Source organism: Euprymna scolopes, chromosome 13, assembly GCF_053919585.1.
Source record: "Euprymna scolopes isolate OS-2025 chromosome 13, ASM5391958v1, whole genome shotgun sequence".
In the NCBI taxonomy this organism is placed as follows: Eukaryota; Metazoa; Mollusca; class Cephalopoda; order Sepiida; family Sepiolidae; genus Euprymna; species Euprymna scolopes.
The window spans coordinates 144,809,328-144,826,638 of record NC_136494.1 but is presented as its reverse complement, the minus strand read 5'-3'; the positions used below and the strand labels follow the sequence as shown (position 1 = coordinate 144,826,638).

Here is a 17,311-nt window from a genome sequence, read left to right as displayed (position 1 = left end):
CATCATTATGCGAGATCAAACATACCCATTCCTGTGTATCGATACATCTTCTATCATTATATGTGATCAGTTTTCTATAATAGTCAACCATATAGGAGCCTATTCGTGACCAGACACACACACAGACGTTCAGCTTTATATATATATATATATATATATATATATATATATATATATATATATATATGTGTGTGTGTGTGTGTGTGTGTGTGTGTGTGTGTGTGTGCAATATATAGGTAAATTTAGTCTTAATATATAGGTAAATATAGTCTTAAAATTTGAACTTAACAAGATTATATAAATTATTAAGCGAAGCCCACTATTAATTTGTTTGTAGACAAGCTAAGCTGATGGTTAGAGCACTGTTGTGACGGGCGGGTGTGGTTTTAATACACACTCGGGGAGAAATATTTACCGCACTGATTCGTGGCCCGATGGTGAGAGCTGCCGATTTTCAACGCGGCGGTTGTAGGTTCGATCCTTGGAAAGGTGTATGTCTAGCTACACTGATGAGTTGTGATACAACGAAACAGTACTGTATGTGGATGACTATATTATATATTTTTATTACATTTTCACCCCAAACAAGGCACATATATTGCATCAGCTATATATAGGTATATAGCTAATTCGAACTAAAAACCAATATTTCTTCAAAAGTGCTCTATACCTCTTTAGATTTTATGTAGATTATCTAACCTTTCTTTCTATAGGGCACACACACACACACACACACACACACACATACATCACATGATGCACACAGACAGATATTGAACTGACTGGCAGACGCTCTTTTTAATTGGCGTAGACGATTCTAAAACTGAATTAACTGCATTCTCAAATGTTTATTTTTCACGTATAGGCCCCTCCCTCTCTTCACTCTGATTTCCGGAATCCGCACTCCCCCAAAACATACTTTGTAAAAAGTCGGATGTGTGGCCACCCTAAGTTAACATTGTCCAAAATATAGCCTGTCTGCGCCAAATGGGATTATTTGAAAAACAAAAACGGAAAAAGAAATATGATATCTAAATTGACATCTTCCTGTCGGCTTTTCTTATCAATCTATATAGATAAGTACAAGTTTTTAGGTAGGAGTAGAGGTGGGGACGACCGCCTCTCCCGGTTAATGGATAGGGGCGAAGGAGAGAGAGCGAGTCGTTCAGTTTACCAGCGGAATCCCAATGGATTTCGCCTCTCTGCCTGATTCAATCACAGAAAAGGACTCCCAACAACGTCTGATATTTTCAACCGTATACCACCCTCCTTTACTCTATTTCCCCGCCACATCTCCTGCCACAATTCAGACCTTTCTCCAGATACGAATGAGGGTGGGGCGAAATGTTTCGGTCCAGACCCACCGCAGAGTGAGATGTCCTTGCTAGTAAGTTGACAATTAATCTTTTTTCCTTCTTCATTCTTAATTTTTTTTTTTATTCTTCCTCTTTCCTTTTATTCGTCTTTTAATCAATTTTTAATCACCTTATCCCCCCTTTCTCTCTCTCTCTCTCTCTCGCCCTTTTTATTTCTTTCCCTTTCCTTTGCTTCATTCATTCATTCTTTATTTATTTATTTCACTCTCCCTTCTTTTCTTTATCAGCCGCTTCGCTTCTCTTCCTTTCTTTATTTTATCCCCTTTTCCCAGCCTTGGCAAACCAAGTTCATTATTAAATTGCAATGTCGGACAGTACAGCCTTATTATGTGTTGCCTCAAACTCTTCACACATAAACAAATAAAAATCAACGATCTTGTTTTGAATCCCTCCTAATAAAATCAGCTGACTCTACTGCGAAGAGATAACTCGTCCCTTTTTTTTTAAAAAAAACGTCCTCCTAAATCTGACCTACTTGCATACATCATTAGAACACGGAAAAGAATACAATGGAAAATCGAGAGTAAAATGGTGCGTTCTTAGATGACAAAAATATTCCACTGTGATGGAAATGAAAACGCAAAAATCACAATCTATATAATCATAAAAATCAGTGGATTGTCCAGGCGTCTTTTAAAAATGGGATAATAGGTGAATTATATATATATATATATATATATATATATATATATATATATATATATATATATATATATATATATATATATATATATATATATATATATATATATATATATATATATATCAAGAGAAAGTTATTTTTTTGGAAACTTAAAGCAAGGATAAATATTAGTATTGGTATGGTAAGGATTTATAAAATCTCAACCGGATGTTTACCCGTCGGCTGTCACAAACAAAGTGCGTAAACGCGTCACTACGCATAAGTTCGACGCGCCCATCCGGTCAAAAAGAGAAAAATAGTAAAAATTAATTAGCTAATTGAAGTGGGGCCCGATAAAAATAAATTTAACAAATAATGTGTCAATAGGAACCGCCTAAAAAGAGATAAAAGCCTAGGATTTTTGTAAACAAAGGCGAAGGGAACCAGACACCAGGGGGACAACACACAGGTGCAGTCAGGCGAGAAGTCAGTTCGCTTTCGCTATTAAAGCCAGCAAACACCCCTCTTTGTGACCGCTACTCGATCAACAAAAAGGAATAAGGAATGAGTACTCTTTACGAACATTAGGTACTTCCAACCGATTGTGAAGAACGGAGCATGGAATCCAGTGACGTCAGATTTGTGTTAACTATACAAAGTATGGAACAGGAGAAGCGTCTTAATGATTTTTTAAAACCTTTGCTTATCTTCTTCAAACTGCAATTAATAATTAATCGTTGTTATAATTTTGTTAGATTTTAAGATTTACACAGTTTAATGATTAATAATATTATAAACATTTGTATATTAAATATGAAATACGGTTTTACTAAATACGTACGACTGTTTGGTTAATTAATGGTTTTCATACTTTATTTGGTAACCAAAAAAATATCGTCGTGATCTGAAAAATGTTTATTTTTGTTTAATATTTTTCAATCGGTTTTAATTTGGCGATAAATAAAAATTGCTGAGAAGAGTCATGTTTATATTGGAACTTAATATTTAAAAAGAATTTAAACACAATTAAATTAAGAATCTGTTGAAACGGAACATTTGGAAATAATGGAATTTTAATCGTTTTAATCTTTTAAAAATTTATTAATTTTTAGGAAGTTTCTTTTTTTTGGCAATTCAACTGATAATAGTATATATTAATTAAAAAACATAATAATATTAAATTTTGTATCAATTTTTTAATTGTGACTTCAAGGTAAGATTTTGTTCAATACATGGGTTTAAATTTTAAAAATATAAATATTTTTAATTTATTTGAACTCTTATGTTTCATAATGAATAGAAATTTCAATTAATTCGAAAAGATAAATGGGGGGGGGCACGCACTAAAATTTTTTTTTCTCCCTCATATATTTTACGGAAACTGCATTTTATATGTAATTTCATTCTAAAATCGATAAGTATCGAACATTTCATGAAAATCTGACCGTTTGTTGATTTTTGCTAGATTTATTAAACATGGGTATGTTTTCACGTTCAGAATGTTTACTACATGGGAACGTTATTTTATAGCGTCAGTTATGTAAACACGATTTTCGTTTCTCATTTTTATTATTTTCCTACGGTGAAAAATTTTTTTAAAATTATTACTAGTTCATTTTGCCCTTCTTTTAAATGATACAAAAGTTATATTGATAATATTAACTTATAATAAAGTTACATCGTGTTACATATAAGGAGTTAGTTCTGTGGTGAATTTTGGAGGTGCCTAACGAACATTGTCCTTCTTTTTTTCCGTTTATTCTAACGCCTAACTTTCTACAAAAGCTGACGATACATAAAAATGAACCTTATTTGTTGATGATAAAAGTTATTCAAACCTTAAATGCTTATAGTTTGCCTTGTGTTAAATGGGGTTCTATTTGATGCTTTTCTTTTTTTTTTTTTAATAATATTTTCACCCCAAACAAAGCACATTGCCACTTTGATGTAGGGGGCTACTATCAGGGACATACGCTACAGGGGTACTATGTAGGGAGTTGGTCAGCAAGATGTCGGTTCACGTTACACTTGAACTTCTGCATGTCAGTACAGTTGGGGAAGCAGGGTCCTGGAAGGGAGTTCCAAAGTCTAGCGGTTCTGGGGAAGAAACTATTGAGTAGAAGGCCTTCTTACATCTAGGGATCTCTACTGTGAAAGGGTGGGATTTAGCTGCTTGTCGAGTCTGTTGGGGTATTTACGTTAAGGGGGTACAAGTGCTTGCAGTTCGTCACAGCATTCACCGTTAAATTCCTTGTAGAACAGGCAGAGGGATGCAACATTTCGTCGATGGGACAGGGGCTGAAGCTTAGATAAAAGTTCAGGACTTATCAGGTTGGCGACTATTTTTGGACCTTGTCCAGGAGCGAGAGACTAGTAGCAGATGCACCAGCCCAAATGTGACAGCAGTACTCCATACATGGGCGAATACTGGCCTTATAGAGGTACAGGATACTTTCGGGCGTTAGTAGTTTTCTAGCACGGTAGAGAGAACCTACCTTTTTTGCAGCGGTCCTGGCAATACTCTCAATGTAATTGTTCTAACTCATGTTTCCTGTGAACGTTAGGCTGAGGAGTTTAAAAGATGTACTTTCAGATAAAGAGTCTTTGGCCATAACTATTGGTGGTAGAGAAGGTTTCTTGTAGTTATTTGAAGGAAACCAGTTTAGTCTTGGCAGCATTGAATGTGACCTTCCATTTTTGTCCCCATTCCACTGCAGATTGGAGGTCATTCTCTAGTGTTTCTGCCATTTCTTTAGATATATGATCATTTGTTTTCCTGTCGTATCTGTTATAGAGGGTGGTGTCATCAGCATATATACCCATCTCAGAGGCAATTTTGTCGGGGAGGTCATTTATGAAAATCAGGAACAGCAGAGGTCCAAGGATAGATCCCTGGGGCACTCCCGCATTTATATCATATTGTTTAGATGTACGACCGTCGAGGACAACCTGGATTTTTCTCTTATCTAAGAAGGATTTAATTATGTTAAGTATTCTACCAGTGATACCGTAAGATCTAATCTTCCTGAGGAGACCCTCATGCCATACCCTGTCAAAAGCCTTAGATATATCTAGAGCTACCGCTCTACCCCCCCCCCATCTGCTTTGTCCAGTGACTGGTATATACGTTCAGAGATTACAGCTAGGATGTCTGCTGTGGAACGGGCCTGCCTAAATCCATATTGTTTGTTAGTCAGAAGTTTGGTATCTGTAAGGTGATGGACTAGAGCCTGGTTAATTATGGTCTCAAATATTTTAGCAAAAAGTGGGAGGAGGCTAATGGAGCAGTAATTTACTGGGTCAGTTATTTCGCCAGAATTCTTGAAAACTGGTACCACAGAAGCAGTTTACCAGCAGGCAGAAAAGCAAGATTCATTAAGGCATTTTTTGTAAAGTTTGGCGAGAACTGGAGCTACTTCGGCGGCACACTTTTTTAATAGCACAGCTGGGATGGGATCAGGTCCACATGTTTTTTGCAGAATTATATATATATATATATATATATATATATATATATATATATATATATATATATTTATATATATATATATAACACAGGCTGTTACATCGAGCTTCATAAATAAAAGTATTGGTAGAAAAAAATGGGTGAAATATAATTATATAAGCATATTTTCCCATACGTATATATATATATATATATATATATATATATATATATATATATATATATATATATATATATATATATACGTTTTATTTTTTATTACCGTATCTTTCTGTTAAGTTACATTATTGTTTCAGCTACCCGGCCGTTTTTTTTTTTCCGTCTGTAGCTTCCTCAGACTTTTAGAGAAACATATATATATATATATATATATATATATATATATATATATATATATATATATATATATATATAATATTTTTTCACGACCTTCGTAATATAAGTCATTAATAGGACTATGACAACAGCATATTCTTTTCATTGTTTTACTCTCGAGCATATATCCGGCACAGTTAGACACAATTAATTAACCGAGGATGACATCATTCTCCATAAAAAACATATAAGATATCAATGAATATTTACCTGAGAATCAAAACAAGGAAAAGAATATGCTGTTGTCATATCTCTAGTCATTAAGGCTCGTGAGCTGAATAATTATGTCATCGCTTAGGTCCTTACAAGCAAATCAAATAGTCAGGCTGTCGGTAATGAATAAAAAAAAAATTACAAAACGCATTAGAAATCTTAAAAATTGCTTTAAAAAAGAGGAAAATAAGGAACATAATTTGTTCTGAAACATTCAATATTTAAAAAAAAAAATGAATTGAAACGAAAAAGTCACAACATAAAATACATGAAATAGAAACTCCATTTAACACAAGGTAAACTATGAGCATTTAAAGTTTGAATAATTTTTATCGTCGACAAAAGACTAGATTGAATAATCGTGTTAAACAAAAAGTTCATTTTCACGTGTCGTCAGCTTTTAAAATAATACAAAGTAAGGCGTTGGAATAAACGGAGAAAAAGAAGAAGAATGTTCATAAAGAGTACTTATTCCTTGTTTTTTTTTTTTTTTTTTTTGGTCGAGTAGTGGTTATAAAGAAAAGTGTTTGCCGGCTTTTAACAGCGAAAGCAGGTGACTTCTCGCTTGACTGCATCTATATCTTGTTTTCTTTTTCTCTTGTTTACAAAAACCATAACTTTTTATCTCTTCTTACCGGCTCCCACAGACATGTTGGTTGTCAAATTTTATTTTTACCCCGCTCCCAATGGCTAATTAATTTTTCTCTTTATGGCCGGACGGATACGTTGCGCCTATGCATAGTGACGCGTTTACTTGTTTGCGAGAGCCGACGAGTAAACATCCGGTTGGGAGTTTATTACTTTCTTCATAAATCCCCCCATGTCTATGCGTTATAAGTAGTTAGACACTTCGTTGTTTCATGGATTTTAAAGACGTTCGTTATTTACTTATGAATTACATTTGAAAATAAGAAAGAAAGGATTTATAGTAAAACTGAACTTTATTCCATATAAGTAAAAAGAATTCTGCATGTAAAATCACGAATGTTTCAAGCAGAAGAATATCAAATATTGCAAAGCATAGAGTATGAATTTAGGCAATAAACAAGTATTAAACAATCAACTTAAAATTAAACGATAAATATATATTTTTTTTAAATTTAAATGAACAACAAATATTTTTTGCTCAAAATGATATGGTGGACCAAATGAAGACTTACCATTAAAAGTTGAGTATTAGTGGGTGCTTGAGTCTGTTTCGAATAAATATCACATTTAAAATTAATTGTATTAAGACCTTCATTATTTACTATTATTTTCACTGATTGTCATTCTTAACATGGGGAGGGGTGTTTTGTATTGCTTGCACATGCATCAAGTGTCTTATGTAACAATAAAAAAATGGTGACCACTTTACAGTATTCGATGAAAAATGAAGGTTTTAATATCAAAAAAATTTGGCGATAATTTTAAATGTGATATTCGTTCAAACCAGACCCGAATAAAAACTAAACTCAACTTTTTAATGGTGAGGCTTCATTTGGCCCACTAGATCATTTAAATTTTTTTTCATTATTCCATTTTCACCCCAAGTGCCACTGCAAAGTAGGGGGCTCCTATCGGGGACATAAGTTGCAGGGGTATTATGAAGGGAGATGAGCAGCAAAATGTTTGTTCACATTACACTTGAACTTCTGCATGTCAGTACAGTTGGGAAAGCAGAATCCCGGAAGGGAGTTCCAGAGTCTAGAGTAATAAGAGTAGAAGGCTTTCTTTACATCTAGTAGGGGTGAGATTTGGCTGCTTATTGGGTTTGTCAAGGGTATTTACGTTTTGAGGTACAAGTGTTTGCAGTTCGTCAGAGCATTAACCATCAAAATATTTGTAGAACAGGCAGAGAGATGCAACATTTCGTCGATGGGACAGAGGCTGAAGCTTAGGTGACAGTTCAGGACCTATCAGGTTGGCGACTCTCTTTTGAACCCTGTCCAGGAATGAGAGACTAGTAGCAGATGCACCAGCCCAAGTATGACAACAATACTCCATACATGGTAGAATGGTGGCCTTATAGAGACACAGGATACTTTCAGATGTAAATAGCTTTCTAGCACGGTTGACAGAGCCCACTTTCCTTGCAGCAGCCTTGTCAATGCTCTCAATGTATCTGTTCCAACTCATGTTTCCTGTGAATGTTAGACCGATGAGTTTAAAAGAAGTACTTTCAGGTAATGTGTTTTTGGCTATTGCTATTGGTGGTAAAAAAGGTTTCTTATAATCAGCACCGAGAGGGTTTTCCCAGCGCCTATATAATTGTTGGGATAGCCCACCGGGGATGAGTGTAGGGTCCTTTTCCATGCGCGAAATGGCACTACAAACAACCCGATATTATTCAAGAATTCTGGTGAAAGAACTGATCCATTTAATTATCGCCCCATTAGCCTCCTCCCACTTTTCGCCAAAATATTTGAGACCTTAATTAACCATGCTCTAGTCCATCACCTTACATATACTAAACTTCTGACTGACAAACAATATGGATTTAGACAAGCTTGATTATAACAGTTAGTAAGCTTAATTATGTATAGTTTAAAATTCAAATTAATAAATAATTAAATATAACCGGAAATTATAAACAGATTTTTTTAGTTTCGTTTATGCAAACATGTGTACTAGATTACAATTATTGGTGTTATTTTCATGAATATGGATACAATCATTATAATTAATAAATTTACTAATTATTAAATAGAACATTTTTGGCAGAATATACCTAAATTAATAGAATTTGTTAGTACGAATATATGGGTTTAATGACTTTATTTCTAAAATCAAAATGCGTAATGGAAACATATTATATCTTTTTCAATTTTCGGATTTTAATCATGTCAAAATGCACTTTATTTCCTTTTGATGGATTGATTGTTGCTATTTTTTTTCTGAGTAGTTAATGGCAAAAGAAATTCACAAATTGATATAATAATTAAGTGGTTGATTTTGTGCAAATGTCAACTAAATTAAAGGAATAAATTATAAGATAGCCAACATCATGAACTTTGGAATATAGACTTTTGTGATTCATTCACTATATGTGTGTGTGTGTGTGTGTGTGTGTGTGTGTGTGTGTGTGTGTGACACTAATAAAGACCTAAGGCTAAAAAATTTTACAAAATAAGAAATAATAAAAAAATTAAAAAATAATATTAGGAATTAAGACAGTGTGAAAAGTGAATAAATAATAAACAAATGAAAGAGAGGAATGCGGCTCCCTGATTTAGACGCAGTAGTCAATGCCTCCACCCGGGTCTAAAACTCATGTGTCGTCATATCCGTTTAAAGATTACTGGTATGGGATATTGGGTCTGTTGATGTGATACAACTTATCTAATTATTTATACTTTTGAAGTTTATATTTTATCACAATATTTTTTTTATATTATTACTAGAAGGCCGCCCGGCGTTGCCCAGTCGTAAGATACGTTAAAATATGATATATTACTTTTTTTAGCTTATGTATTCATTATTATAGAGACAATTCTCTATCAATTATTATATTGCACCTAATATATATCAGTGAGGTCAAAACTATATAATATATGTGGAAATATATTTTCTTATAATATATACCAATGCTTATTTAAGAAGCTCAATGTAATTACAGAGCAATATAGTGAATAAATGACAAAAAACTGGGAGAGTACGGAACATAATTAAATCCTTCTTAAGTAAGAGAAGAATCCAGGTTGTCTTCGACGGTCGTGCCTCTGAACAATATGATATAAATACGGGAGTACCACAGAGGTCTATCCTTGGATTTTTATTATTCTTAATATTCATAAATGACCTGTATGATAAAATTCTCTCTGGGATGGGTATATTTGCTAATGACACCACGCTCTATAAAAGGCATGAGGGGAACACAAATGAATACATATCTAAGGAAATGGCAAAAACACTAGATGAAGACCTCTAATCTGTAGTGGAATGGGGATAAAAATGGATGATCTGTAATTATATTGAGCTTCTTAAATAAGAATTGGTATATATTATAAGGAATAAAGTATATTTCCACACACACACATATGTGTGCGTGTGTGTGTGGGGGGGGATGCGTGTGCGCACAAATTTTACATGAACCATTTGGAATGTAGCATACAAACTCTTACGAATTTACCAAAAAATCTTTTTTAAAACAAAATCGTTTTTTTCATAATTTTCTATTCAGAGCATACTATTGTTTCAGCCTGCCACCAAGATATTTATAATGATGTCTTTATCTTTTCTTCCAACAGATATTATGTATTAGAATATATATTATAATGTTTTTTTTATTAAATTTATTATTAACATTTTATACAAAAATAAGTGGAACAATTCTTACTTTTATTTTATAAATGTGCAATATTTATTTCTTGTAACTGTTAACTTTTTTCACATGAAACATTCTTAGAAGTAAATAAACTTTTTTTACAGAAAAGTGTCATTCCTATGCCAAACTACTACTACTACTACTACTACTACTACTACTACTACTACTACTACTAATAATAATAATAATAATAATAATAATAATAATAATAATTCTGAGAATGTGATAAATTTCTTCAGTTAAAATATCTATTGGAAGATGTTTCGTCGGGGATGCCAAATCAGCTATCACCATTTAGAAAACAGGGGAGTTAATGCAACAATGAAGTGTCTCGAGGAATATACTGGAATGCCCAGTTTTTATCATTTACACCCGTACAATTACATCGCAGCGTTGATATATTTAGGGGGGGGTGACATCGAAAAATTACCTCCAAAGTCCACGCATATTTAATCCGGCAAGAAAAGGATTAGGGTGAATATGAATATTTATTTTTGTCTGATGTGAGTGTGTTGAATAGAGGGATTAATCCTTTCGAAAGGTCAGTAAAGGAATGAAAATAATCCAAAGATGGTCATCATTGATATTCGTGAGAAAGAAACAATTGAACGATTAAAGAAACGAAAATGTATTTGAAAAAAAAAAAAATGTGTTGAGAAATAAGAGGAAGTAAAATAAAAAAAAGGAATGTTGGTTGTGGTGGAGGCAAAAAAGGAGAATTATTGACTGAAAAGAATCAACGGACGCTGAGTTATTGCACGGCCACCGATATATCTCCACGATGGTTATTGTTTCTGTTTTTTCAACTCCCACCTCCTCTAAAAAATCTTTTACATAAACAACCTGTTATTGAAATCTTTTACCCCTATTTAACTCTCTCTCTCTCTCTCTCTCTCTCTCTCTCTCTCTATATATATATATATATATATATATATATATATATATATATATATATATATATATATATATAGTCTTGAAAGTTTTTAGCCTTTAAAACTATATAAAAAAAATTATTTTTTATCACTCGTTAGAAAACTATTTAGTCAGTAAGTCATTCAATCACCTGCAATCACTGCATTAACATGCTCTCTCGAATTCACTATAGTACCAGTAATAATTTACATTTTAAGCGATCAACAGTTGTTTACCATGAAACACTGTTGGGGGGGGGGAGAGTTAAATAGTGGTCAAAGATTTCAATAACAGATTGGTTATCTAAAAGATTTTTTAGAGGAGGTGGGAATTTAAGAACAGTCATACATATATATATATATATATATATATATATATATATATATATATATATATATATATATATATATATGTGTGTGTGTATGTGTGTTGTGTGTGTGTGTGTGTGTGTGTAACGTGATCGACCTGAGGGAGCGAATTGCCCCTCATTGGGGAGCCAGGTATGCTAAGATAGCTTTAATAGATCCCGGGCAATGGAAGATATCCCAAAGATTTAAAGTAAAGGGTATAGATATATATTTTATTTCATTGTCAAAAGAATATATATAATGCTTTATTGTTTTGCAGTCAGAGATATATTTTGTTATTCAAAATTAACGACAGGAAATGTTAGAACAATGGCTTGACATCATCTGGCCTGACGAGTCAGTGCCAGGGGGTTCTGACTGACAGCCGATGAACCCTGGGGTTCTGAGAAATGTTGACTTTGAGCCAGATTGCAAAATTAGTGATATGGCCGAATTGCACACCTGCAAAATTTGGGGTTTTCCCCCAAATCGTGGCATGATCTGATTGGCTTCTGAGATCATTTCCCTTACACCTATATAGTGCTAGTGTCACGCAAAATTAGTCAGTTTCCAGGCAGAGTTTGTGCGCGAAACTCAAAGTAACAATACCGCTCCCTGAGACGTAACCACTCCCCTCTCCATCCGCCGTCGTCACTTCTGAGGAGAAATGTCTTAAGAATTTCACGTGTACATATATGTAAAAAGTCTGTAAACTTTGTGAAATTAACCTTCCGTAGGATAGAATTCAAGTGTCTATTGTCCTTCTTGCCTGCGTGAGTTTTGTTATTCATTTTCAGCATACCGGATTCAATGTGACGCCTCTTGAAGTACCAGATAATACGAGCCGAATTTTCTCCAGTTTTCGAAGATCAGGGGGCCTTACCTCACTTCATAATAGAGGGTGTTACATGTGTATGTGTGTGTGTATGTGTATATATATATATATTTGAAGTCATCGACATACAGTACTGTTTCGATGTATCACAAATCATCAGTGCCACTACACTAGCACCTCTCCCAAGCCGAGGATTGAACATAGAACCATTACATTGACAGTCGGCAGTTCTACCCATCAGCTCACGGGTGCGGTACCCGCAAATAACCTCAACAAATGTCTATTTTAAGCAAACATTCGTCCACCACTTTTACAATGCTCAAACATATATATATATTATTTATTTGTTTTGTTTTTGCGATATATTTTTGAATGAATTCAATTATTTATACGAAAGTGCATTATTACCCAAATGCAAGTTGGGAATAATTTTCCCTTTTACCAAGTTGGTACCTCCAAATGAGGAGCGGCATATGTATTGTTTTTAAAATATAATTATATACTGACACGTGTTTCGTCGTTTACGACTCATCAGAATTCAGTCACTATTTGTTATTTGCCAAAACTGGTGGGAACCAAGCCGCTGATCAGCTACCTTGGATTTAACAGACTGGGCATATAGCTTTCTTGCATTTTTTATTACTCTTTTACAGTGGTTGCTGGCAGTCCTGAAAGCAGCAATATTCAAGTTTGGGGGGAACACACTTTTGAAAAAACTTTTGGAGTTATTCATCAGGATCTGGGAAAGCAGTTCTGTACTTCAGGATTTCAGGAACTCATCAATAATCCATCTCTTCAAGAATAAAGGAAAGCGCATTGATTGTGATAACTACCGTGGAATATCATTGCTCTCTGTGGTTGGAAAAGTACTAGCCAGGGCAATTTTGAACAGGATAATCATTCATCTAGTAGACAAAATTTATCCTGAGACGCAGTGTGGTTTTAGATCTGGAAGGGGAACCATCGACATGATCTACTGTTTACGCCAAGTTGCAGAGAAGGCACGTGAGAAAAATCAGGATATGTTTGTCATTTTTATCGACCTAACCAAGGCGTTTGACTCTGTCAACAGAGTCGCACTTTGGAAGGTTTTGAATAAAGTTGGAATCCCTGAAAAAATGTTAAATGTAATAATATCCTTTCACGTATGGAGGCACGTGCAAGAGCAGACAGAAAGTTCTCTGAGTCATTCAAGGTAAAAACCGGTACGAAACAGGGTTGTGTTATGGCACCTGTGCTCTTTGCCATTTTCTTTCCAATCATGCTCGAGCCTGCTTTTAAAGATTACACGCAAGGTGTCCATTTTGAGTTTAGAACTACCGGGGGTCTTTTTAATCATCAAAGATTCAAAGCTAAAACACTAACAAGAAGCAAAATGGTTCGTGATTTTCTTTTTGCAGATGATGCTGCACTCGTGGCCACTTAATTTGAAGAAGCACAAGAATTAGTTGACAAGTTTTCCAACGCCGCAAAAGCATTTGGTTTGACGATTAGTATTAAAAAGACAGAAGTTATCTACCAACCAAAGCCCACTCCGTTGCAGCAAGGTGGTGTGAATATTCCGAGACCAGAATATGTGGAACCGCCTCAGAAAATCTTAGTGAATAGACAGCCTCTAAAGTATGTTAAATCCTTTGCATATCTCGGAAGTAAGGTGAATTCGTCAGCATCACTTGATGATGAGATATTGAGCAGAATTTCAAAGGCGACTGATGCCTTCGGCAAACTCTAAAGACCAAAATCTCAGTTTATCGTGCAGTGATTGTTTCGATACTCTTGTATGGATTGGAAGCCTGGACCTCATACCGTAGGCAGATTGAGCAACTGGATACATTCCATAAGCGTTGCCTTCACAGTATATGTGGATTAACATGGAAAGACAAGGCCCCTAACTCAGGATTTTTTGCTAGGTGCGACATTTTAAGTATTGAGGCCTTCCTGATGAAGTCTCAGCTTCGGTGGGCTGGTCACCTTGTTCACATGGATGAAAACCATCTTCCTAAGCAACTAGCATACAGTCAACTGAAAGAGGGTAATCGAAATGTGGGTCGTCCATTTCTGAGATACAGGGATAAACTGAAAGACAATCTTAAGCACGCACGCCTGAACCCAAAAACCTTTGAAGAAGATGCTGCGGATAGAAAATTGTGGAGGGAAAAATGTTTTGCAGGCATTAACACATACATTGACACACGGCTATCGAATCAAACAAATCTTCGTAGAGCAAGAGTAAGAACAGCACCTTCCCAGCCTGTATCCTGTGAGTCGTGCGGCTTGGTTTGTGGGAGCAGAGCTGGCCTTGTGTCACACATGCGGCACAAGCATTGAAGGCAGAATGAAACAGAGCGAATTTTTGGCTCTCATGCGTCGAATACGACGGGAGAGTCCATTATATATATATATATATATATATATATATATATATATATATATATATATATATATATATATATATATATATATATATATATATAAAACCATTAATGTAACAACATCTAGTACATTAGAAATAATATATAAATCGGGATAAAAATTAAACAATTCACATTGCATTCTCAATAAAAATTTAGGATGCAACCTGTCAATATGACCGCGGGCGAAGATGATGGCATAGCAATAATAAATTGAGCTCTCTTGAACTAGTGCGCAAGAATTCTGGTGAAAGAGCCGACCCACATAATTATTGCCTTTTTCCCCTCTTTGCTAAAATCTTTGAGTCATTAATCAATCAAACACTATACTACTACTGTTAATACTACTACTTCACAAAGGTTAATCTTCTCTTAAATCGACAGCATGGATTTAGACAATACCGTTCAATTGCAAATATTTTATCAGTCATTTTTAACCAAATATGCCATGCACTGAATAAGGCGGGGAACCAGGACCCTTAATATATCCAAAGCCTTTGACAAAGTCTAGCACAAAAGGCGCATAAGGAAAATCAAATCATTTACTGGATACATGCTAAATATAATTAGAAAAATCCAAGCTGTCCTTGACGGACGTACATTTAAACAGCATAATATTAATGCAGAAGTGCATTTGGGGGTTAATCTTTAGACCTCTATTATTCCTGATATTCATAAACGCCCAACCCCTATTTCGACCCAATTCTCACTCCAGCTGATTTTGAATCCATTGCCGAACATTTTACCTTTTTTGGTAAACAATAAAACATGATGTCGTCATAACCGATCATTTGTGTTTGTCATCGTTCTTTGCTATTGCGATCACTTTTCTTTGCCTTGTGTCAACTTTATTAGTTGTACGGTCGATTGACACCTTCACACCGTCTTCCGCTCGTTTGCAACACAGGAAATTAAACGCAATTAAAAAATGTGATTTGTTGAGGGTAGGACATTGTTTTTAAAAAAATGACAAAATAATAAACATTTATTGAAAATTTCGTTAAAACAATGCAAAATAAAATATTGGCAATGAGAATCCAAGAAGGTGAAATAATGGTTGTAGTAGTCACAGATAAAATAAACATTTTCTTTTGGGAATCACCTCACCCCTCGTTGACTGATTCAGCCACATACTGATCAATCAGCTGGCAGAGCGCATTGATTCATTTGTCCCCTTAAGAACGTCTTTAGCCCCTTTGGGAAACTCGGTCAGTCAGTCGAGAGAACCCAGCAAGTATTAAAGAAACTCTTTCTCCCTTCCTCTTTCTCTCTCCCTCTCTCTTCTGTCCTGTACATAATTTAGTACATTTTGAACTCAAAACCACAGTGAAGCTAATTACAGCTAGAATTTTCTGGCCAAATATGAAGTGTGATATCACCACCTGGACACCTTCCTGTACATCCTGCCGGAAGTCAAAAGTTGCATAAGCATATTCTTGCATTGATTGGAACATTCATCACCCTAGACGCGCGGTTTATATTTGATCTGGTTTGATCATGGCCGGTTAATCAGGATTTACTTATCCCCTGACCTGTATAGACTGTTTCACACAGTGGTCTGAAGCCATTGCTCTAAATGAAACACTCTTCTGCTCTCCTCCTCTTGTCCAGCACAAAGTTTCACTTGAAGATAACTACTGCCTGACCTGCGACTATCAAAGAACTTTATACTCTTCTTTCTTTCTCGCTCGGACACAGTCTAACTTTCGACCGCTGAAATAAAGGAAATAAACCTTTTGTTGTTTTGTTTTATTATTTCATGCTATATGTTCAACTATCGAATATTTACAGTGGTGTACTCACGCATCCCTTAAATGTGTTTGTGTCATGAGAAAATGAGGGGATATTCATTTCAGCTGGCGCCGTGAATGTTTACATGTGTGTAAAAAGAATAAACATGAAATATGTGTGTGTATTCGTCTGCCTGTTTTGTTAGTATGAAAATGTATGCACTAACTTTTGTTTAAAAGGTGTTCACTTAATACTGTGCATATACTGGCGCTGTGTTTAGTGGCTCATAAAATTTTGTCATTATATCTGTCATGCTTCAAGGTCAGCTTTTAAGCTGATTACATCTATCAGTTTGGCAAGAAAATTTTTGTGGTTTTTGACTTTTCAGTTTACATGAACATAGCTTGGCTTAAACAAAAATTTATTGATCGAAATAAGCACTATCAGAATCAACACACTGCCAACGCAAAACAAATGTATTTATGCCAGTAAGGAAACATTGTTGAAGGCGTTTTTGATATCGCTTAGGTTTTTTAAACATTTCTCACGCATGGCCGACCACTATTCTCATTATATTCAAGACTCGTCACTGCCATGAAATTTCTTAAACCACCACTGTGCTGTGTGTTCAGTAGTGGTTCCTGGGCCAAACGCTTTATTGATATTGTTAGTTGTTTCAGCAGCTTTTCGGCCTAGCTGGAATTGAAATAAGAAAAT

General features: G+C 34.9%; 1 protein-coding gene across 1 annotated transcript in view; it reads left to right on the top strand.

The window, feature by feature from the left end:
* The first annotated feature begins 1,287 nt into the window (after positions 1-1,287).
* The window catches only part of LOC145292215 (polycomb protein EED-like), a 103,697-nt gene continuing 87,673 nt past the window's right edge, over positions 1,288-17,311 (top strand). The window contains exon 1 of the mRNA XM_080138535.1: positions 1,288-1,387. Coding sequence (XP_079994661.1) covers positions 1,376-1,387 — 12 coding nt within the window. The 5' untranslated portion in view covers positions 1,288-1,375. The remainder of the gene's footprint in view (positions 1,388-17,311) is intronic.